The sequence below is a fragment of the Nuphar pumila genome, chromosome 1, assembly GCF_984573655.1.
Source record: "Nuphar pumila chromosome 1, dmNupPumi1.hap1.1, whole genome shotgun sequence".
In the NCBI taxonomy this organism is placed as follows: Eukaryota; Viridiplantae; Streptophyta; class Magnoliopsida; order Nymphaeales; family Nymphaeaceae; genus Nuphar; species Nuphar pumila.
Genome location: NC_143249.1, coordinates 11,283,055 through 11,299,827, shown reverse-complemented (window position 1 = coordinate 11,299,827; position 16,773 = coordinate 11,283,055). Strand labels below are relative to the sequence as shown.

At 40.2% G+C, this 16,773-nt stretch overlaps 1 protein-coding gene across 1 annotated transcript in view; it reads right to left on the bottom strand.

Moving 5' to 3' along the window:
• The window catches only part of LOC149847969 (ENHANCED DISEASE RESISTANCE protein (DUF1336)), a 320,270-nt gene that overhangs the window by 267,743 nt on the left and 35,754 nt on the right, over positions 1-16,773 (bottom strand). The window contains exon 7 of the mRNA XM_090011056.1: positions 8,218-8,343. Coding sequence (XP_089867182.1) covers positions 8,218-8,343 — 126 coding nt within the window. The remainder of the gene's footprint in view (positions 1-8,217; positions 8,344-16,773) is intronic.

Genomic DNA, 16,773 nt, shown 5'->3' with positions numbered 1-16,773 from the left:
ATAATATGCCTATGTTTTCTTTCTGCTAAGCCATTTTGTTATGGGGTACATGGGCATGATCTTTGATGTGAAATACCATGTAAATTTAAGTAATCGTTAAAATCTTTTGACAAAAACTCTCCCCCCGAATCAATGCGAAAAATGGAGATATCATTCTTAAATTGATTCTTAACCAGTTTATGAAATATTTGAAAATGAAAAAATACTTCAGATTTATGTTTTAGAAAATAAATCCAAGTATGTCTTGTAAAATCATTTACAAAAATGACATAATATGAAACAAGCCTCGTAACGCTCCGAAAATTAACCCAATTTTTTTTTAGAAAATTTTTTGAGGTTGCCACAACCTCATCATCCAAACATCGTAACACCAACGTGACATACTTGTCTAAAAGTACGGTCATACATGCCTAAAGGTATGACTACGATGAAATCAACGAAGAAGATACAGAGAAGAAGATAGAGAGAAGAGAGGAAGGGCATACCTTCAAGGTTGCCAGCGTCGATCGGACCAGAGGGAGGAGGTGTCGAGGTTTGCGAGAAGGGGCGTCGGCGCGAGGAGAGCGAGGAGGAGGAGAGAAGGGAGGCTCGTCCACCCTCCCCTCTTGCAACGCTCTTAAAGAGCTCGAGGAGGGTCGATATTCGGGGAAACCCTCAAGGGTTTCCCTTATCCTGTCGAGGGGGTGGAGCGGCACGGGCGGGGTGCGGCACACAAGGGAGAGGGTTTTGTTTTAAAACCCTTGGCCCCTGCGTCAGGTTTTAAAACCCTAACGAGGACGAGCCCAAATCGGGTCCAGACCCGACCCGACCCGACCTGAGTCCGATAATTTTTTTTTTTCACGTGGGTTTTACACTATTACGAAACCCCATAAGGTGTTATAAGTCCAATATAGAAATTTTCTTATTAAGAACCTGATTTAAACTTCGTGGATCCACTCCATTGATCCTGGATCCAATATCAAATTTGATCATGATATTGAAGATCCAATACCAGAGATCTTATCCATTTAACCATAATTTATTATTAAATATCAATTTAGTGACCTGATATCTAAGATCCAAATGGAATATCGAAGATCCGAACAAGATATTATGGATCCGATATTCAAGATCCCAACAAAATATATGAGATCCAAATATAAATAAACAAATAAAACAACAAAATATCCTTGTTCCAGCTTAGTACATAAATTTCAAGTTTCTTTATCTGATAAAATTTGCGGTTATTATATCTTTTCCCCCTAAAAAGAATTTCGTCCTCGAAATTCATATACAAGGAATATACAAAAAGATTGGGGTACTTTTCTCGCATACTGGCCTCCGATTCCTATGTGGTTTCGTCGGTACCATTATATTGGCATCTAACCTTGACGGTATATAACGTTGGCGTGATATTCAAATAACTCGTCCATATACAATATGTCCTCATACTTAGCCATATCGAGTAGGGTCAGGTCAGCGGTAATTTCTTCACTTCCAGTATTATTTGTGAGTTTGGTATATAGTTTACACATATAGGATTATATCTGTTAGGGTAATATATGTCTAATACATGCTTCATTGGTTCAATGTTCACACCTAGTAAAGTCTCCAGATATAAAAAAGTATGGCACCATAATAAAAAGAACAGGTGCAGCGTAACCATTAACACACGTCGTACCTTGCACCAGATTACTCTCCTCCAGGTTCTCAGTGGTAGTTGCATAAACACGTCCCGACACCCTCTTCTGGATGCTTTGTTGTTGTTGATGTTGCTGAGGTAGAGGTGATTGTTGTCGGGGCTGCTCTCCTCCGACATTCCGCCGTTGCATATCCGTTGTCTTTTTGTGACATTGATGGTCATAATGGTCCATCTTGCCACAGTAAAGGCAAGTGCCCGTTTCTCTGGGGCAGAGTTGCCCGTTGTGGAATCGGTTGCATTTCTGACACACTTGATTTTGATTTTGATTCTGATCTCATTGGGAATGATCTCCCTCGTGTTGTTTCTGCTTCTTTGGTGGTGGTTGATGCCTCTTAACACCCTGATTACTAATTCCACACTGACCAGAAGGTCTGCTTTGATCCTTCTTGGACTTTTCCCACTCTTCATTCAGTGTGGTAGCTGCTTCTATAGCTCGGTGGAAGGTGGACGGTAGATTGATCATCACCCAGTATCGCAGTCCGTCCTTGAGCCCACGAACATACGTGGTCGCTCTTGCTTTGTCATTGGCGAACAAGTTAGGGCAATAGCTCTCCAAGTTTCGAAACTCGGTGGTATAGTCGACCAGGATCATGCTTCCATGGGTCAGCTCCAAAAACTCTTGTTGTTTTCGATCACGAGCATGCTGGGGAAAATAAGTCTTCGGGAATGCCTCCCGGAAGACTCCCCATGGAATAGGATCCATCCCGGAAAAATTGACTGCCCGGGCGGTATCCCACCATTTCCTTGCATCGCCCTTCAGGCGATAGGTGTCGAAGTTCGTCTACCGATCCTTAGGTACTGGCAGAATGGGGAAAGCTCGCTCTGTTTCTTCAATCCAACTTTCGACAATCTCAGGGACAGCCTTTCCAGAAAAAGTTGGCGGGTCCAACTTGAGAAATTTCTCATAACTACGCTGGTATTAGGACCCACGTTGACGGCCACTGCTAACTCGTTCTGATTACGTAGCTGGGTATCCATTGCCTGGGCTAGATTATTAAGGGCTTCCATGATGAAACCCCTTTGCTCCTGCCAATCATTAGCCGCACTCGTACTGGAGTTCACTTGGCGATACATCTAGTAAAATCTTCAATACCGCACACATTTTTATAATTTATAAATGGTATTATTCCTACAATTATTATAAGTACATATACACATATACCGTATATATACTTTAAAAGAATATGCAAGTAACATAACCAATAAAATGAAATATACTCACAGAGCGCTTGCAGGGTTATTGTACGACCATGATTTATAATTTATTGTTCCCAGGCTCTGATACCATAACTGTAACGCCCCAAAATTTAACCAGTTTTTTTTTTAGAAATTTTTTTTTAGGCAGCAAAAATATTTAAATTTAAACAAGCTTAGCATTTCAGGCGCATCACAGGAATCCTCAAAGCAATTACCATCTACTTCATTTTTAATAAAAGTTTAAAACATAATATCAGAGTTCGGAAACTAAATGACATAATTACAATAACCAAATTAAAATTTAACATCCCGAGAACACAATAAATCGTGCATCCTGATCCGCACACCATCCCGCAACTGCTCTTTGACTTTTACTCTTCGCTTGAAAAATATTAAAATAATTTATATTAGACTACAACCAGTCTGCGTAGGAGAATACTATGATTTGAAACTATGGATCCAAATTACCATACATGGATCTAGACCACTATTATGGATCCAAATATAAAAATTCAAATTGGATCATCGCCATATTTAAATCTATGCAATATTGTGGATCCGAACGTTGCATAGACTATTACGAATCCCCATAAGGTGTTATAGGTCCGATATAGAAATTTTCTTATTAAGAATCTAATTTAAACTTCGTGGATCCACTCCATTCATCCTGAATCCAATATCAAATTTGATTATGATATTGAATATCCAATACCAGAGATCTGATCCATTTGACCGCAATCTATTATTAAATATCAATTTAGTGACCTGATATCTAAGATCCAAATGGAATATCAAAGATCCGGACAAGATATTATGGATCCGATATTAAAGATCCCAACAAAAATCCGAGATCTGAATATGAGTAAACAAATAAAACAACAAAAATATTCGTGTTTCAGCTTAAGTATATAAATTTCAAGTTTCTTTATCTGATAAAATCCGCGGTTATTACACCCCCTTCAGATATAACAGGTGCAGGACCCCATACATCTAAATGCACTAACTCAAAAGGCCGAGAGGAGACAAAATTTCTTTCTTGAAAGGGTAATTTCTTTATTTTTCCCATAATACATTTTTCACATTTAAATGTTTCAGAATTACAAAAGTTTTCCATATTTGAAAAAAATTAAATCTTGGATATGCTAAGATGACCAAGTCTCCTGTGCCATAGATTCAAGTTCATTTTCTGAACATTACAACAAAGCATATTCTTGGGAATTTCTAAAAAGTTCATGTAGTATAAGCCTCCTTCTCTATGGCCTTCCCCAATCAGCTTCCCTGACTGTTGATCCTGCACTCGACAACCACGAGAGGAGAAGAAAACGTTATATCCATGGTTAGATAGTTGAGAAATAGACAAGAGATTGAGATTTAATTTGGCAATATATCTAATTTGTGGAATATGAAATCCTTTTAAGTTTTGAGAAATTGTTATCAAAATTCCCTATTGCTTCGATTTCTAATGATGTTCCATCGGCAGTAAAAACATTAAATCCATTTGAGTTATGACATTCAGATAATATTTCAACATTCAAAGTCATATGAAAAGAAGCACCTGAGTCAAGAAGCCATAGAGTTTTACCTAGATCGGAGGTTCTCACAGAAGAGACAACAGCTCTTGTAGATGAAGATGCTCCCTCGAGTAGTGGTCCGAGTGCTTCCACCAATTGTGCAAGAGACATACTCCTAATGGAAGTTTCGCTTGATTCTTGTGGTGATCCGACAGAAGCAACCTTATTCTCATAAGGTCTTTTTAATTTTGGACAGTGAGTTTTCACATGTCCAGATTTACGACAATAGTAGCAAATAAAGCGAAACTTTAATATGAGAAAAACAAATGGACCCGGGTCCGTTTTTTTTTTTTTTTAAACACTGGGTTTACATCCTACCCTCCTTAAAATAATTTCGTCCTCGAAATTAGATTGAAATTATCGCTCCAAGTACAAGTCAGGGTATTTCTCCCTAATGTCAGAATCTGACTCCCAAGTACATTCTTCTATCCCATGGTGCTTTCAACGCACCTTGACAAAGGATATCGTCTTTGACCTAAGCACTTGATCTCGACGATCCACGATTTCGATTGGTCTTTCTTCGAAAGTCAAGTCCTTCTGAATGTCTACATCATCATAATGGATGATGTGGGACGGGTCGTGCACATATTTCCTCAATATGGATACGTGAAAGACATTATGGATCTAAGCGTATTGAGGAGGTAAAGCCACACGGTAAGCTGCTTCACCAATTCGATCTAGGATTTTAAATGGTCCGACGAATCTGGGACTTAGCTTCCCCTTTTTCCTAAACCGAAAAACGCTTTTTGTGGGAGATACCTTAACAAAAACCATATCTCTCGTCGAGAAGGTGAGCTCTCGACGACGACGATCCGCATAACTTTTCTGCCGAATCTGGGCAGTAAGGAGTCGCTCCTGAATCAACTGCACTTGTTGAGTGTAGTGTTGTAGCACTACCGGAGAATCCAATCTTCGCTCGCCGACCTCGTCCCAGTAGAGAGGTGATCGACAGGGCTTCCCGTACAAGGCCTCGTAAGGGGTCATCCCGATGCTAGCGTGATAATTGTTGTTGTACGCGAATTCTGCCAGACTGGTATGAGAATCTCATTCTCCTTTCCAATCCAACATGCATGCACGTAGCATGTCTTCCAAAGTCTGAATCGTGCGTCCAGACAGCCCATCGGTCTGAGGGTGGAAAGCGGTGCTAAACTTCAATTTTGTACCCAAGGCTGACTGCAATTGTCCCCAAAACCATGAGGTGAACCTAAGGTCGCGATCGGAGATGATGGACACTGGAACACCGTGCAATCTTACAATTTCCCGAACATAGAGGTTCGTCAGACTGTCGAGTGAGTGAATGAGGCGAATCAAGCATTCAGGAGTAGTTCCTCTACACTAGTTCGCTTTTCTGACATAGCTCGAGATTACCCAACAACCAGTACTCGAGCAAGCTTGTGAGCATAATTTTCTCATGCGAAATCTGCATTCACCGTTTATCGTTATCAGTGTCAAAATTTGTGTTGTATGTTGACACTACGATAATGAATGTGAGATTCCAGAAAATCACATGCCATAAGTTGGCACATGATATTGGTCATTTCAAAAGTTTAGAATGATGACATTACACCTTTGCAAATTATGTTGTTGAGGCTTCTATTGAGGACCTAGAACCCTTCCTCGTAACGTGCTCATAGACATGCATGGCATGCGAGTAATACGACGGATGTTTGATACGGTCATTCGACCTCGACCAGTGCTATGAGCACATAGGTAAACCACATTACAAACTGATTGATTTTCGCCTTCACAGGTAAGATGTTCGATTGGGTCAAAAGACCAGAGCATGAAGAATGGGTCGTTGGTTAAGTAACCCTTGACACACCCATTCATTTTCTTGTTGTCTGTCAAGGGAGAGGACGAATAGGTACACACACTTCGATGGACAGGTTATTAACAACCATTCTACGAGCAAAGACTCGATGTCCCCAGTCATCGAAGTTAGGGGATGAAACTACCAGATACTATCCTAGGTGGTAGATCTTTTGGACTTCTGCAGAAGTAGGATGCATCCGTAGCCACGAACGCTTTTGGGGAATCCTCTCTCGGCTAACGGCTGTCCCCTTAGTAACAGACTCAACTAGCTATTCGGGTTATTCAAAATACATAGAATAATAGACGCCCGAACTAGTCTCAGTTGTTTCTACGAGTCGCGTTTACGCGTACCTGCAGGCCAGTTAATGATGGAACATAAAGTAACTTGTGCACTCTACCTAATAAGCATAAAATTGTTGTTTTTTTTATGCTTAATGATTTTAATTTATTATTAAATGTTTTGATATATCGTGCAACATGTGCCAGTTAGACTTTCACTTATGCTAATAAACTGCTCATGTTAGCTCAGTAACTGTTTAGTTACTCATTATGCATATTTAATTATTTATGCCTCTTTTAGACATTTCTGTCTACTTGTGCACCTACTAGTTTTTCACGAAACTAACCCATTTTATGGGTACAGGTGATGATTAAGTACTCAACAGACGATGTCGCGATTGCGAGATGTCCTCAGGATCCACTGTTTCCACTCGCAGCTTTTGTCCTGGTCGTTTTGACTTTTGTTACGGGTTTCTTAGAGAAATCCAAATTTTGTACAAACTTGAAATTGTTTATGATATAAATGATTTCATCTGGATATTTGCAAGTTATGCCTTTGTCTTTTATGCTCTTTTAGATAACGTGCCCAAGATTGTCGAACTGCCCTCTTTTCTTTTAAAGAAATACTTCCGCTGATTTTATAAATAAACTCTGAAAAGAAAAAGGATTTTTCTAGCCTTTAAACCGTTTTCAAAAGGTTTACAAGTTCGAAATTTTGGGGCGTTAGAGAGAGAGAGAGAGGTAAGAACAAATTCTTAAGGGAAACAGCTTTGTTTGCTATGAAAACACATGGGCAGAACATGAGCAGGCATTCATTTCAGCCATTCATTGGAAATTCCCCAATTCCATATGAAGATGACCTTTTCCCACTGTTCTGGGTGAAATAAACAGGCCTTTAGGACATACCTAATCAGACAAATATGTACTTGTTATGCAGTCATCATTCACTGAAAATCGGTATAGGTACCTCCCATTATTTCACTAAATTACAAACATCTGTGTATGATCTAAAAAATATCATATGTGCATATAGAGAAAAGGGGAATACCTCCTGGCATTAAAAAAAACAACCATGAGAAAACTATATCAAATATTATTAGTGAAAGGAAAAAGGCCTGCAATGTCAACATTCTTCATGAATTAAATACACATTAACCAAGTAGCAAAATAAGACAACCATAAAAACATGTGCAATTTGTGTAAACAGGATTTCGATAAGGCACCCAAAGTCAACCAAACCACAACTACATGGTCAAAAGGAGCTCAAAAAATATACACATACAAATTCTCCCAGACTAATTAAGTCAACCAGGCATGCCAGGCGCAAAGTGGAAGTCTGCCAGCGGCACAAGAGAAAGTTCCACCAGAATGGATAATAAAGACGAGCAAATGAAAGAGCATAAGGAGTCACTCATAAGATGGGGAAGGAGAAAATTCCATGATCCGATGGATGCATATTGCATATGTTTTATAAGAAATGCTTGTTCATAAGCAAAAGCACATAAACCAGTTTCTTGCATATTCATCTTAAATACAGCAGAAATATATATGCTTCCATATGAGGCCATCCTAGGAACAACACACAGCAAGCGGAGAAGCTATTATGCATCAGAATATAGAGTTGACAGCAACATCAGAAAGAAATTTTAACAAAGATTGGTAAAAGAAAAGAGGTACCATTTGTAGTATGGATACATTTCCATTTATGTGCTCCAATGGCATCATCAACATCCCCATCTAAATATTTGGTGGGTTGAATGCTGTTTGCTAGATAGTAAGACTGACGGAGAAGTCTTTCAGGACCTACAATCATTACATAGGTTTTGAAGAACAATGATTAAATCTTGCATTGGAAAGCTACAGAACTCACAGCAGACACTCATTAACAAACCTATTATACCAAAGCAAGAACTAAGTTGAATTTGTGTAGACAAGGATGCAAACGATTAGAAGAAGAGATCTACAGATTCTGCATTGACATCAACAATAAGATAATGGGCCACGCAGAGAATCTGTCTTTTGTTCAAGTTAATGTGCCTTTGTTTGATCTTTAAACCAACATGGTTCAGATTGCACTCAAACAAATTGATGAGAGCAAGATAAATAAAACTCATGTGCACGTTGCCAATGGAGAAATAAAGAAATAATTTAGTAATAGAGGAAATTAGAGTTGTTAAGATAAGTCGTCCTCTTAATGGTTTAGTTTTACTCAAGGTTGTTTTTGTTAAAATGTACTCATCAATTATTGTAATTAGATATATTTTATATATATAAAAAGATGATACATATACATATATGGTATATATGTACATGTATCTTCCTAATTATATATATATATATAATATATATTTCTCTATATTAGCGGTAGGGGTAGTTTAGTCATTTCACCTATTTTTACGCATATTCCATTTTGAAATATGATTGTATTTTTCTCTTTTATTTTTCTTTTTTTATTTTCTAGATTTATTTTTTTGTGGTTTGCGCCACATTGGAGGACTCCCAAAAGAGTCGTTGGGGAGCCCCCAACGATCACATTTGTGACCGTTGGGGGCTCCCAACGACTCCTTTGGGAGCCCCCTATGTGGCTCCTCAAAGGCTTATAAATAGGGGCTTTCCCCCTTGTATTTTTTATCTCTTGTAGGAGCTTTTGCTCCATGGCAATGAGTGTTACACCCTTCTTCTCTTCAATAATATTAACTTATGCCTTATAAGCATTTTTGCCCCTTTCATGGGTTTATGTGTTGGCACATTATGTGCTTGTGTTTTGCCCTTTAGTGGGTGTATCCGCACTTCATGTGCATGTATATTGGTTCATTATTGAACTTAATGTATTCAAAGTCGTTTCCTTACAGTTTTTGGTATTTTCTAAATAATGAGGGACCCATATGTGAATATATTCATTTGGCTAATCTCTATTTAAACAATAGGTGATTAGACCTAAATATACTTTTGATGTATTTTCCTCTCTCTCTACCTCGGTTCCTGTGTAATCTACATGGTATCAGAGCAATCAACCTTGGGAGCGTGATCTCGTGTTCTGCGCCAAGTTCGAGTGATTATGTGAAGAAAAAAAAAGGTGTGATCGATCTCTGTTTTGAAAAATAAGTGATACAGATCTGATAACAGAACTGAGGTCTGCCAAATGTCTTGACTCAGGTCTGTAATCAGTTCTAATGGTTACGGTGAATCTATATATCCATGTCGACAGGATCGTGTGGCGACAGGTACGGGTGATGTACAAAAGTCATGAAACTGATTTTTTTTCGTTAGTTCAGATCTGATAGTGGATCTGAGTGGGGTAGAGAATAACGATGTTGTTCAATCGTGGATCTGGCTGTCGAGATTTTTTTTTGTAGTTGTATGTTGTTCAATCGTGGATCTGGCTGTCGAGATTTTTTTTGATGTAGTCGTATGATGTTCAATCGTGGATCTAGCTGTCGAGATTTTTTTTGAGGTAGTCGTTTGTTTGTTTTTGGTTTAGTCAAATTTGGATCTGATCACAGATCTGGTGGTGTCGTGAATCCTGCGTCGTGTGGAGTAGTTGGTCTGAGATTTATTCATATCAGATCATCGATTAAAAACAAATTTGTGGACCTGGATCGATGTCGATCTCAGATCTGGTGTCGTGATTCTGCACTGTCTCTGGTGTCGTTTTAAGTTTTACAGCGTGTGAAACAGACTGTATGGACTTGAAGTATTCAGATTTTTTTTTATAGTGGAAAGTAAATCTAAACGATTTTTTTTGGGAATCTACCAGATTTACAAACTGTGATAAATTCTGTTTCACGTGAATGTTTATTGCAGCAGTGTCGTTGGCAGTATTTCTTGAGTTAGTGTCATTCATTATGGGTGAAGTTCTGAAATCCGATTCTAAGAATGAGACTATTTGTAACGCCCCGAAATTTTAACCCAGATTTTTGAGGATTTTTTTTTAATGCGGAAACAACTAATAATTCCAGGGTTAAGCATTTCAGAACGATACAGGAAGGTAAAAGCAAACCACACCATTTATTTTTTTTTCAATAATAATAGAATCCAACATCAGAGTTTTCACATTATGAGTCTCAAAATAAAATTTCCAATCCAAAAGAAAATAGGACCGCCAGGGAACAAGTAGATCAAGTCTTGGTCAGCGCCTCATCCCGCGTCGCTCATAGAACTACTCTGTGCCTAAAAATGATAAAAATTATAGGAATTAGACTACCACATCTAAGTAGGAAAAATTATACTCTTAATGCAGGTATATCATGAATCTAGTACGTGACGTGGTTGTCATGTGTAAATTTTCAGCCTATTAAGAATCGCACAATTAAAACTATGTAGCAGCAGTAACAGACATATAGACATATGACTAGGCAGGCAAACAGATTATGCAACAATTATAATTAAGCAATTAAAGCATTTTATGCAAAGACAACAATTAAGCAAGGCATTAAAAAATTAAAGCATATTCTGCGACGATAATAACAATCGTGCATAGCATCCATGTAGCAATCACAATATGAATTTGATTATCTCGTATCTACACATTTCATGATACAAACCCAGAACATGCTGGAAAAATATAAACATGTCTCCCTAGAACACCATTCACTGTGATACCTGAAATGTTCTAATTGATGTTTATCTTTTCTTATCCCGTGGGTACACACGGGCCGAGGCAACCATCACAGAAGAGAACATTCGGGGGTATATTATTCAAAGTTGTTTTATTAACCCGAACATTCTAAATGTGACTGAAATCCCAAGAGAGCGGCCAGTGACCGAGAGAAACTCCCAAAGGCCAAAACCAAACCAGGATGCATCCCTAACTTCTGCAGAAGAACATGGAGCTACCACCTAGGACATATTGGTAGTCCGGGTTCCCCAACTCCGAGGACTGGGACCAACGAGTCATTTTAACTCGAACAAATAAACACGTCCCCGGAGCTCTGTACCACCTACCCTCTCTAAGGTAAGCCCGAATCTGAGTGGGTAAATCTTTTTATTTAGTTAACCTTTCAGAATGTAGGGGCATTTTCCCAAACCTTCTACTACCATAGTAGTAGATTCCCAACCTTAGTCATTTTACCAAGGTGTATAAACCAGAGTTACCAGTCGAGGAAGCGGGAGCGGGAAGCGATACGGGAAGCGGGAGCGGGAAGCGAGGCACTTTCAAAAATTTAGGAAGCGGGGAAGCGTGGGACTACTTAGAAGAAAATTCCGAACCGTCTCGGAAGCGACCTAGGAAGCGAACCGGAAGCGACCTAGGAAGCGAACCGGAAGCGAGGGGGAAGCGAAAAAAATGAAAAAAATGGGGAAGCGAGGGGGAAGCGTGGGGGAAGCGAGGGGGAAGCGTGAAGGAAGCGTGGGGGAAGCGCGCTTCCCATTTATGGGAAGCGTGTTTCCCATAAAAGGGGGACGCGCTTCCCATAAAAGGGAAGCGCGCTTCCCATAAAAGGGGGACGCTTCCCCTCACGCTTCGGAAGCGCGACGTTTTGCGCTTCCGAAGCGCGCTTCCCCTTTTGCCTAGGCGCTTCCGGTAACTCTGGTATAAACCAACCCAATCATTTTCCATATGGTTTACATAAACCCACTATGAGTGCTCCGGTGCCTTTAAACCAGTCAAGCACAAAAGTTAATATTAAATTTTCTTACCAGTACAATGGAACCCGACCATGTAAGATCTCGTGTTTTCAGATCTTAGTCACTTCATGAAAATTTTAAAATTTGGCTAAGTCTGCTAAGAAAATCGTTTGAGGCTCGAGTTTTAGACCAAGGTCTTAGAGTTTGGGTTTGACCCAAGTCTCATCATCAGGGTCTAGACAAGCCAATCGATGTGTGGCAAAGACTTTTAATTTCAACCTTTAAATTCAAGCGAAATTCAAGCGAAGTTCGGGTTATTTTCAGGCGAAATTCGGAATTTGATATTCATGTAATATATCATTGGATGCGCCTCGAAATTCTGAGCGCAATGGTATTTTACTTTTTCAAATCTGAGTTCCGGTTGGCCCAGAAATCACGTTTTTCTAAAATTTTAGCAGTCTGTTGAAACGGATCCGAAATTGGATCGGATTGCATCGAAGGTGTAGGATCCAAATTTTTATGGATTTGGGTCCTAGTTAGGTCCTATAAAAATCTGGAGTTGATACAAGTCTTAATCCAAATTTTTGCATGAGTATGGGTTTGGATCTTTGATCTTGGATCCGAATACGGATCCAAATCCAAGCATAACATTTTTATGACTTTAAATTCAGCTGAGAGCTTTAAATTGGGGTTATTAGCATGTAAAAAGTCTCCATGGTCAACATGACCAATTTTGGGAACCTTTAAATATTTTAGAATAAGTAAATTCAAAAAAATAAAATTATTAATTTAATGATTTTTATTAATTTCGGGATTTGGGTTAAGAGGGTTTAGGGCTAACCCTCTTCCCTAATTTAAAAAGGGTATAGAGGTTTCCATACCTTTTAGGGTAAGAAGGTCAAAAAAGTCAACCAAATGTTAATTAGTAAAGGAGTCCAAAAATCTGGAAACTCCCTAAAGTGAGAGACCCAAATCTGGAAACTCTCTAAAGAGTTTTCAGCTCCTAATAAGAGAAGGAAGGGGGGCAGCAGCCCTTTCTCTTTCATTTGGCTGTAGAGAAAAAAAAAACAGGAAAAAGAGGGGAGAGAAGAAGAAGAGAGAGAGAGAGAGAGGGGAGAAAGAAAGGAAGAGTGAAGGAGGTAGAAGAAGAAGGTTGGAGGCATCGGAGCTCAGCCCAAACGCCTTCCACAGCCTCTATTCTTTTTTCCAAAAAGGTATGGGTACTCCTTGAACCGAATGAGAAATAGGGTAAAGATTGGATTTTCCATGCATCTTTTGATGGAAATCCATAGAGGAACAGTGGACCCTCGATTTCCATTGTTACCTATTCATATATGCTGTATTTTTATTGTTTCAGAAAAAAATATATAAACAAACAAAAAGAGGTAGATGATAGATTTATTAAATAGTTTTTTTTTGTAACCTGTATGTTGACGTTTTGACAGCATACACAGGCCCAAACTGGACCTGTGTACATGTTGTTGGACCCAGCCGACAGGGTCGGCTAGGGCTGGGTATTTTCTTTTAAAAAAAAAATAGAAAAAAATCAATTTTTGCGTGATCAGTTGTGCTGTTGTTTTTTACAGCATACACAGGTCCAAACTGGACCTGTGTACATGCTGTTGGACCCAGCCGACAGGGTCGGCTGGGGCTGGGTGTGTTCCTTTCAAAAAAAAAAAAGATATGAATTAATTCAGTGGGCAGTTTTGCAAAATCTTTTGCATGCTGTTGTTTTTGACAGCATACACAGGCCCACACTGGACCTGTGTATACGCTGTTGAGCCCAGCCAGCAAGGTCGGCTGGACTGGGCATGGCTGTATAAAAAAAATATATATGCATTAATCAAAAATCAATTTTTTTCGTAACATGTATGTTGTTCTTTTTGACAGCATACACAGGTCCAAACTGGACCTGTGCACATGCTGTTGGACCCAGCCGACAGGGTCGGCTGGGCTAGGCATTGTCCTTTCAAAAAAAAATAAGATTTTAAAATTTGTTTTGTTTTAAGTATCGGTTGTTGGATTGGCTGGCTGGCAGCCAGCCGAGTGGCACTCGGCTGACTGCCAGCTGCTGGCCAAACCGATAGGCCCAGCCAAGTGCTTGGCTAGGTGTGTGGTTGGTTTTGGCAGGGCTGGGGCAGGCCCAGTCGACCCAGTCAGTGGGTGCTGGCTTGGGCCTTGGCCTTGAGAAAATTTTGTTTGTACTATATACAGAAAATTTTCTGTATAGGTGGGACTTCCTGACAGCATACCCAGTCAATGTATTGCAAAGATCCTGTTTTATTAATATTTCAGCTTTATTGCATTGTTCTATATGTTTCCACAGGCCGGAGTCGTGTGATGGCTCTCGCGAGATAGAGGCGAGCTTTTATCTTTCTTTTTGCATATGACATTGCAAAATTTAAGAAATTAATTTTTAATAAAAAGAAATAAAAAAGCACAGTGTAATATACCTTCTGAGATCACCCATCTGGAGAATGGGGATCTTGGAAATCCGGTCTTGGGGAGACTGTGAGGATACAAAACTCCGTGTGCTTAATTTGGTCCCCTGAACCCGACATTGAGGTTCCTTCTCCTGGCCACGGTTTTAGGAAGAGTCCGCCACTTTACCTGGGGGTGGTGTGTTTTGACACAGTTGTTGTTTTTGGTACCAAGGAAGTGGCACTTGTGGGCGTGGGTGTCCCTTGTGTCCCCGACATTAGATGTGGAGGTCTAATGTTCCGAAGGTGATTCGGTCGAGGGCTAAGTTTGGAACCCAGTAATAAAATACAAATTGTGTGCTAAGCTACCCTGGGAACCTAACTTGACCTCGGGGTTTGTACCCGTTTGGTGTATCCGCGGGCAACGGTAATTAAAAAGAGAAACTTAAAGCTGTATGCATTTAATAGGGCATGCATAAGGAAACAAAAAACTTAAATGGAAGATAATAAAATGATTCATGCATTGCACAAAAGTTATGCATTTTCCTGTTATGCATTAGATCATGCATACTTTAATGATTCCCTTAATCAATACATGATGGTAAGTGTTGAATGTTTATTTCTTGTTGCATGCTGAAGTTTTAGTACATGCTACTGCTTTACTGTCTTTGAATGTTTAGCATTTATGATTGTTGCATGAATAGATTCTCAAATGCTATAAACTGTCTTGTATGTATTTCCCTCAATTGTTGCATGATATCTCATCTTAACTCTTTATCTTACTTGTTTCATTAAGAAGTAGTTGTGCTCAGGATTTCGATTCTGACACCCTACTTGATTGGTTTTTCGCAGGAACAGGTGATCGACATGGCCTCCCATACAAAGCTTCGTATGGGGACATCCCGATGCTCGCATGATAGTTGTTGTTATACGCGAATTCCGCCAGACTGATGTGGGAATCCCACTCTCCCTTCCAGTCCATCATAAAGGCTCGAAGCATGTCCTCCAAGGTCTGGATCGTACGTTCCGACTGCCCGTCAGTCTGAGGGTGAAACGCAGTACTGAACTTCAACTTTGTGCCCAAAGCCAGCTGAAGTTGCCTCCAAAACCTTGAAGTGAATCTAGGATCACGATCGGAGATAATTGAGACCGGAACACCGCGCAGCCTCACAATCTCTCTGACATAGAGATCATCGAGACTATCCAACGATTGGTTGAGACGGATAGGTAGGAAGTGAGCAGACTTGGTGAGTCTATCGACGATCACCCAAATCGTGTCATGCTTCCTTCGCATCCTCGGTAGGCCGACTATGAAGTCCATGGTGACATCTTTCAACTTCCATAGAGGGATCTCTATCTGCTGCATGACCCCACCGGGTCTCTGGTGATCGATCTTTATCTGCTGACACGTCAAACACTTCGAGACATACTCAGCCACGTCTCGCTTCATACCGTTCCACCAATAACTCCGTTGTAGGTCCTTGAACATCTTCGTGCCGCCAGGGTGAATGGTGTATCTAGTCTTGTGGGCTTCCGCAAGAATTTCATCTCGTAAGACCGGGTCATCAAGAACCCAAAGGCGGTCCTTCAACCATATACTTTCATCCTCCTTCAGACGAAAACTTGTATCTGCCAGTATCGCTTGAGCCTTCAACTTCTCGTAGCGTGCATCCGTTTTCTGCCCATTGATAATCCTCACTAGTAGCTCAGGTTGAGCAACAAGGTGGGATAAACCGATTGAACCTTGATTGGTTGCGAAAGGTTCCCAAGAGTCTAGGTCTTCGACCAACCTCTAACCAGCAAATAAGGCATTAATTGAAACTTCTGGTGCTTTGCGACTGAGGGCGTCAGCCACGACATTCGCCTTTCCTGGGTGGTAGGAGAGGGTGAAGTCGTAATCCTTGAGGAATTCTACCCAACGCCGCTGCCGCATGTTCAATTCTTTCTGCGAAAATAGATACTTAAGGCTCTTATGATCGGTGAATGCCTCAAACTGCTCCCCATACAAGTAGTGTTGTCATATCTTCAGTGCGAAAACCACCGCAGCTAACTCTAAATCATGGGTTGGGTAGTTCTTCTCGTGAATTTTAAGTTGTCGAGAGGCGTAAGCGATCACCTTCCCATTCTGCATCAGCACGCCCCTAGGCCTGACCCAGAGGCGTCAGTATAAATCACGAATTCGCCTTTACCAGAAGGTAAGGTCAAAATAGAAGCACTGGTAAGTCGCTCCTTCAATGACTGAAAACTC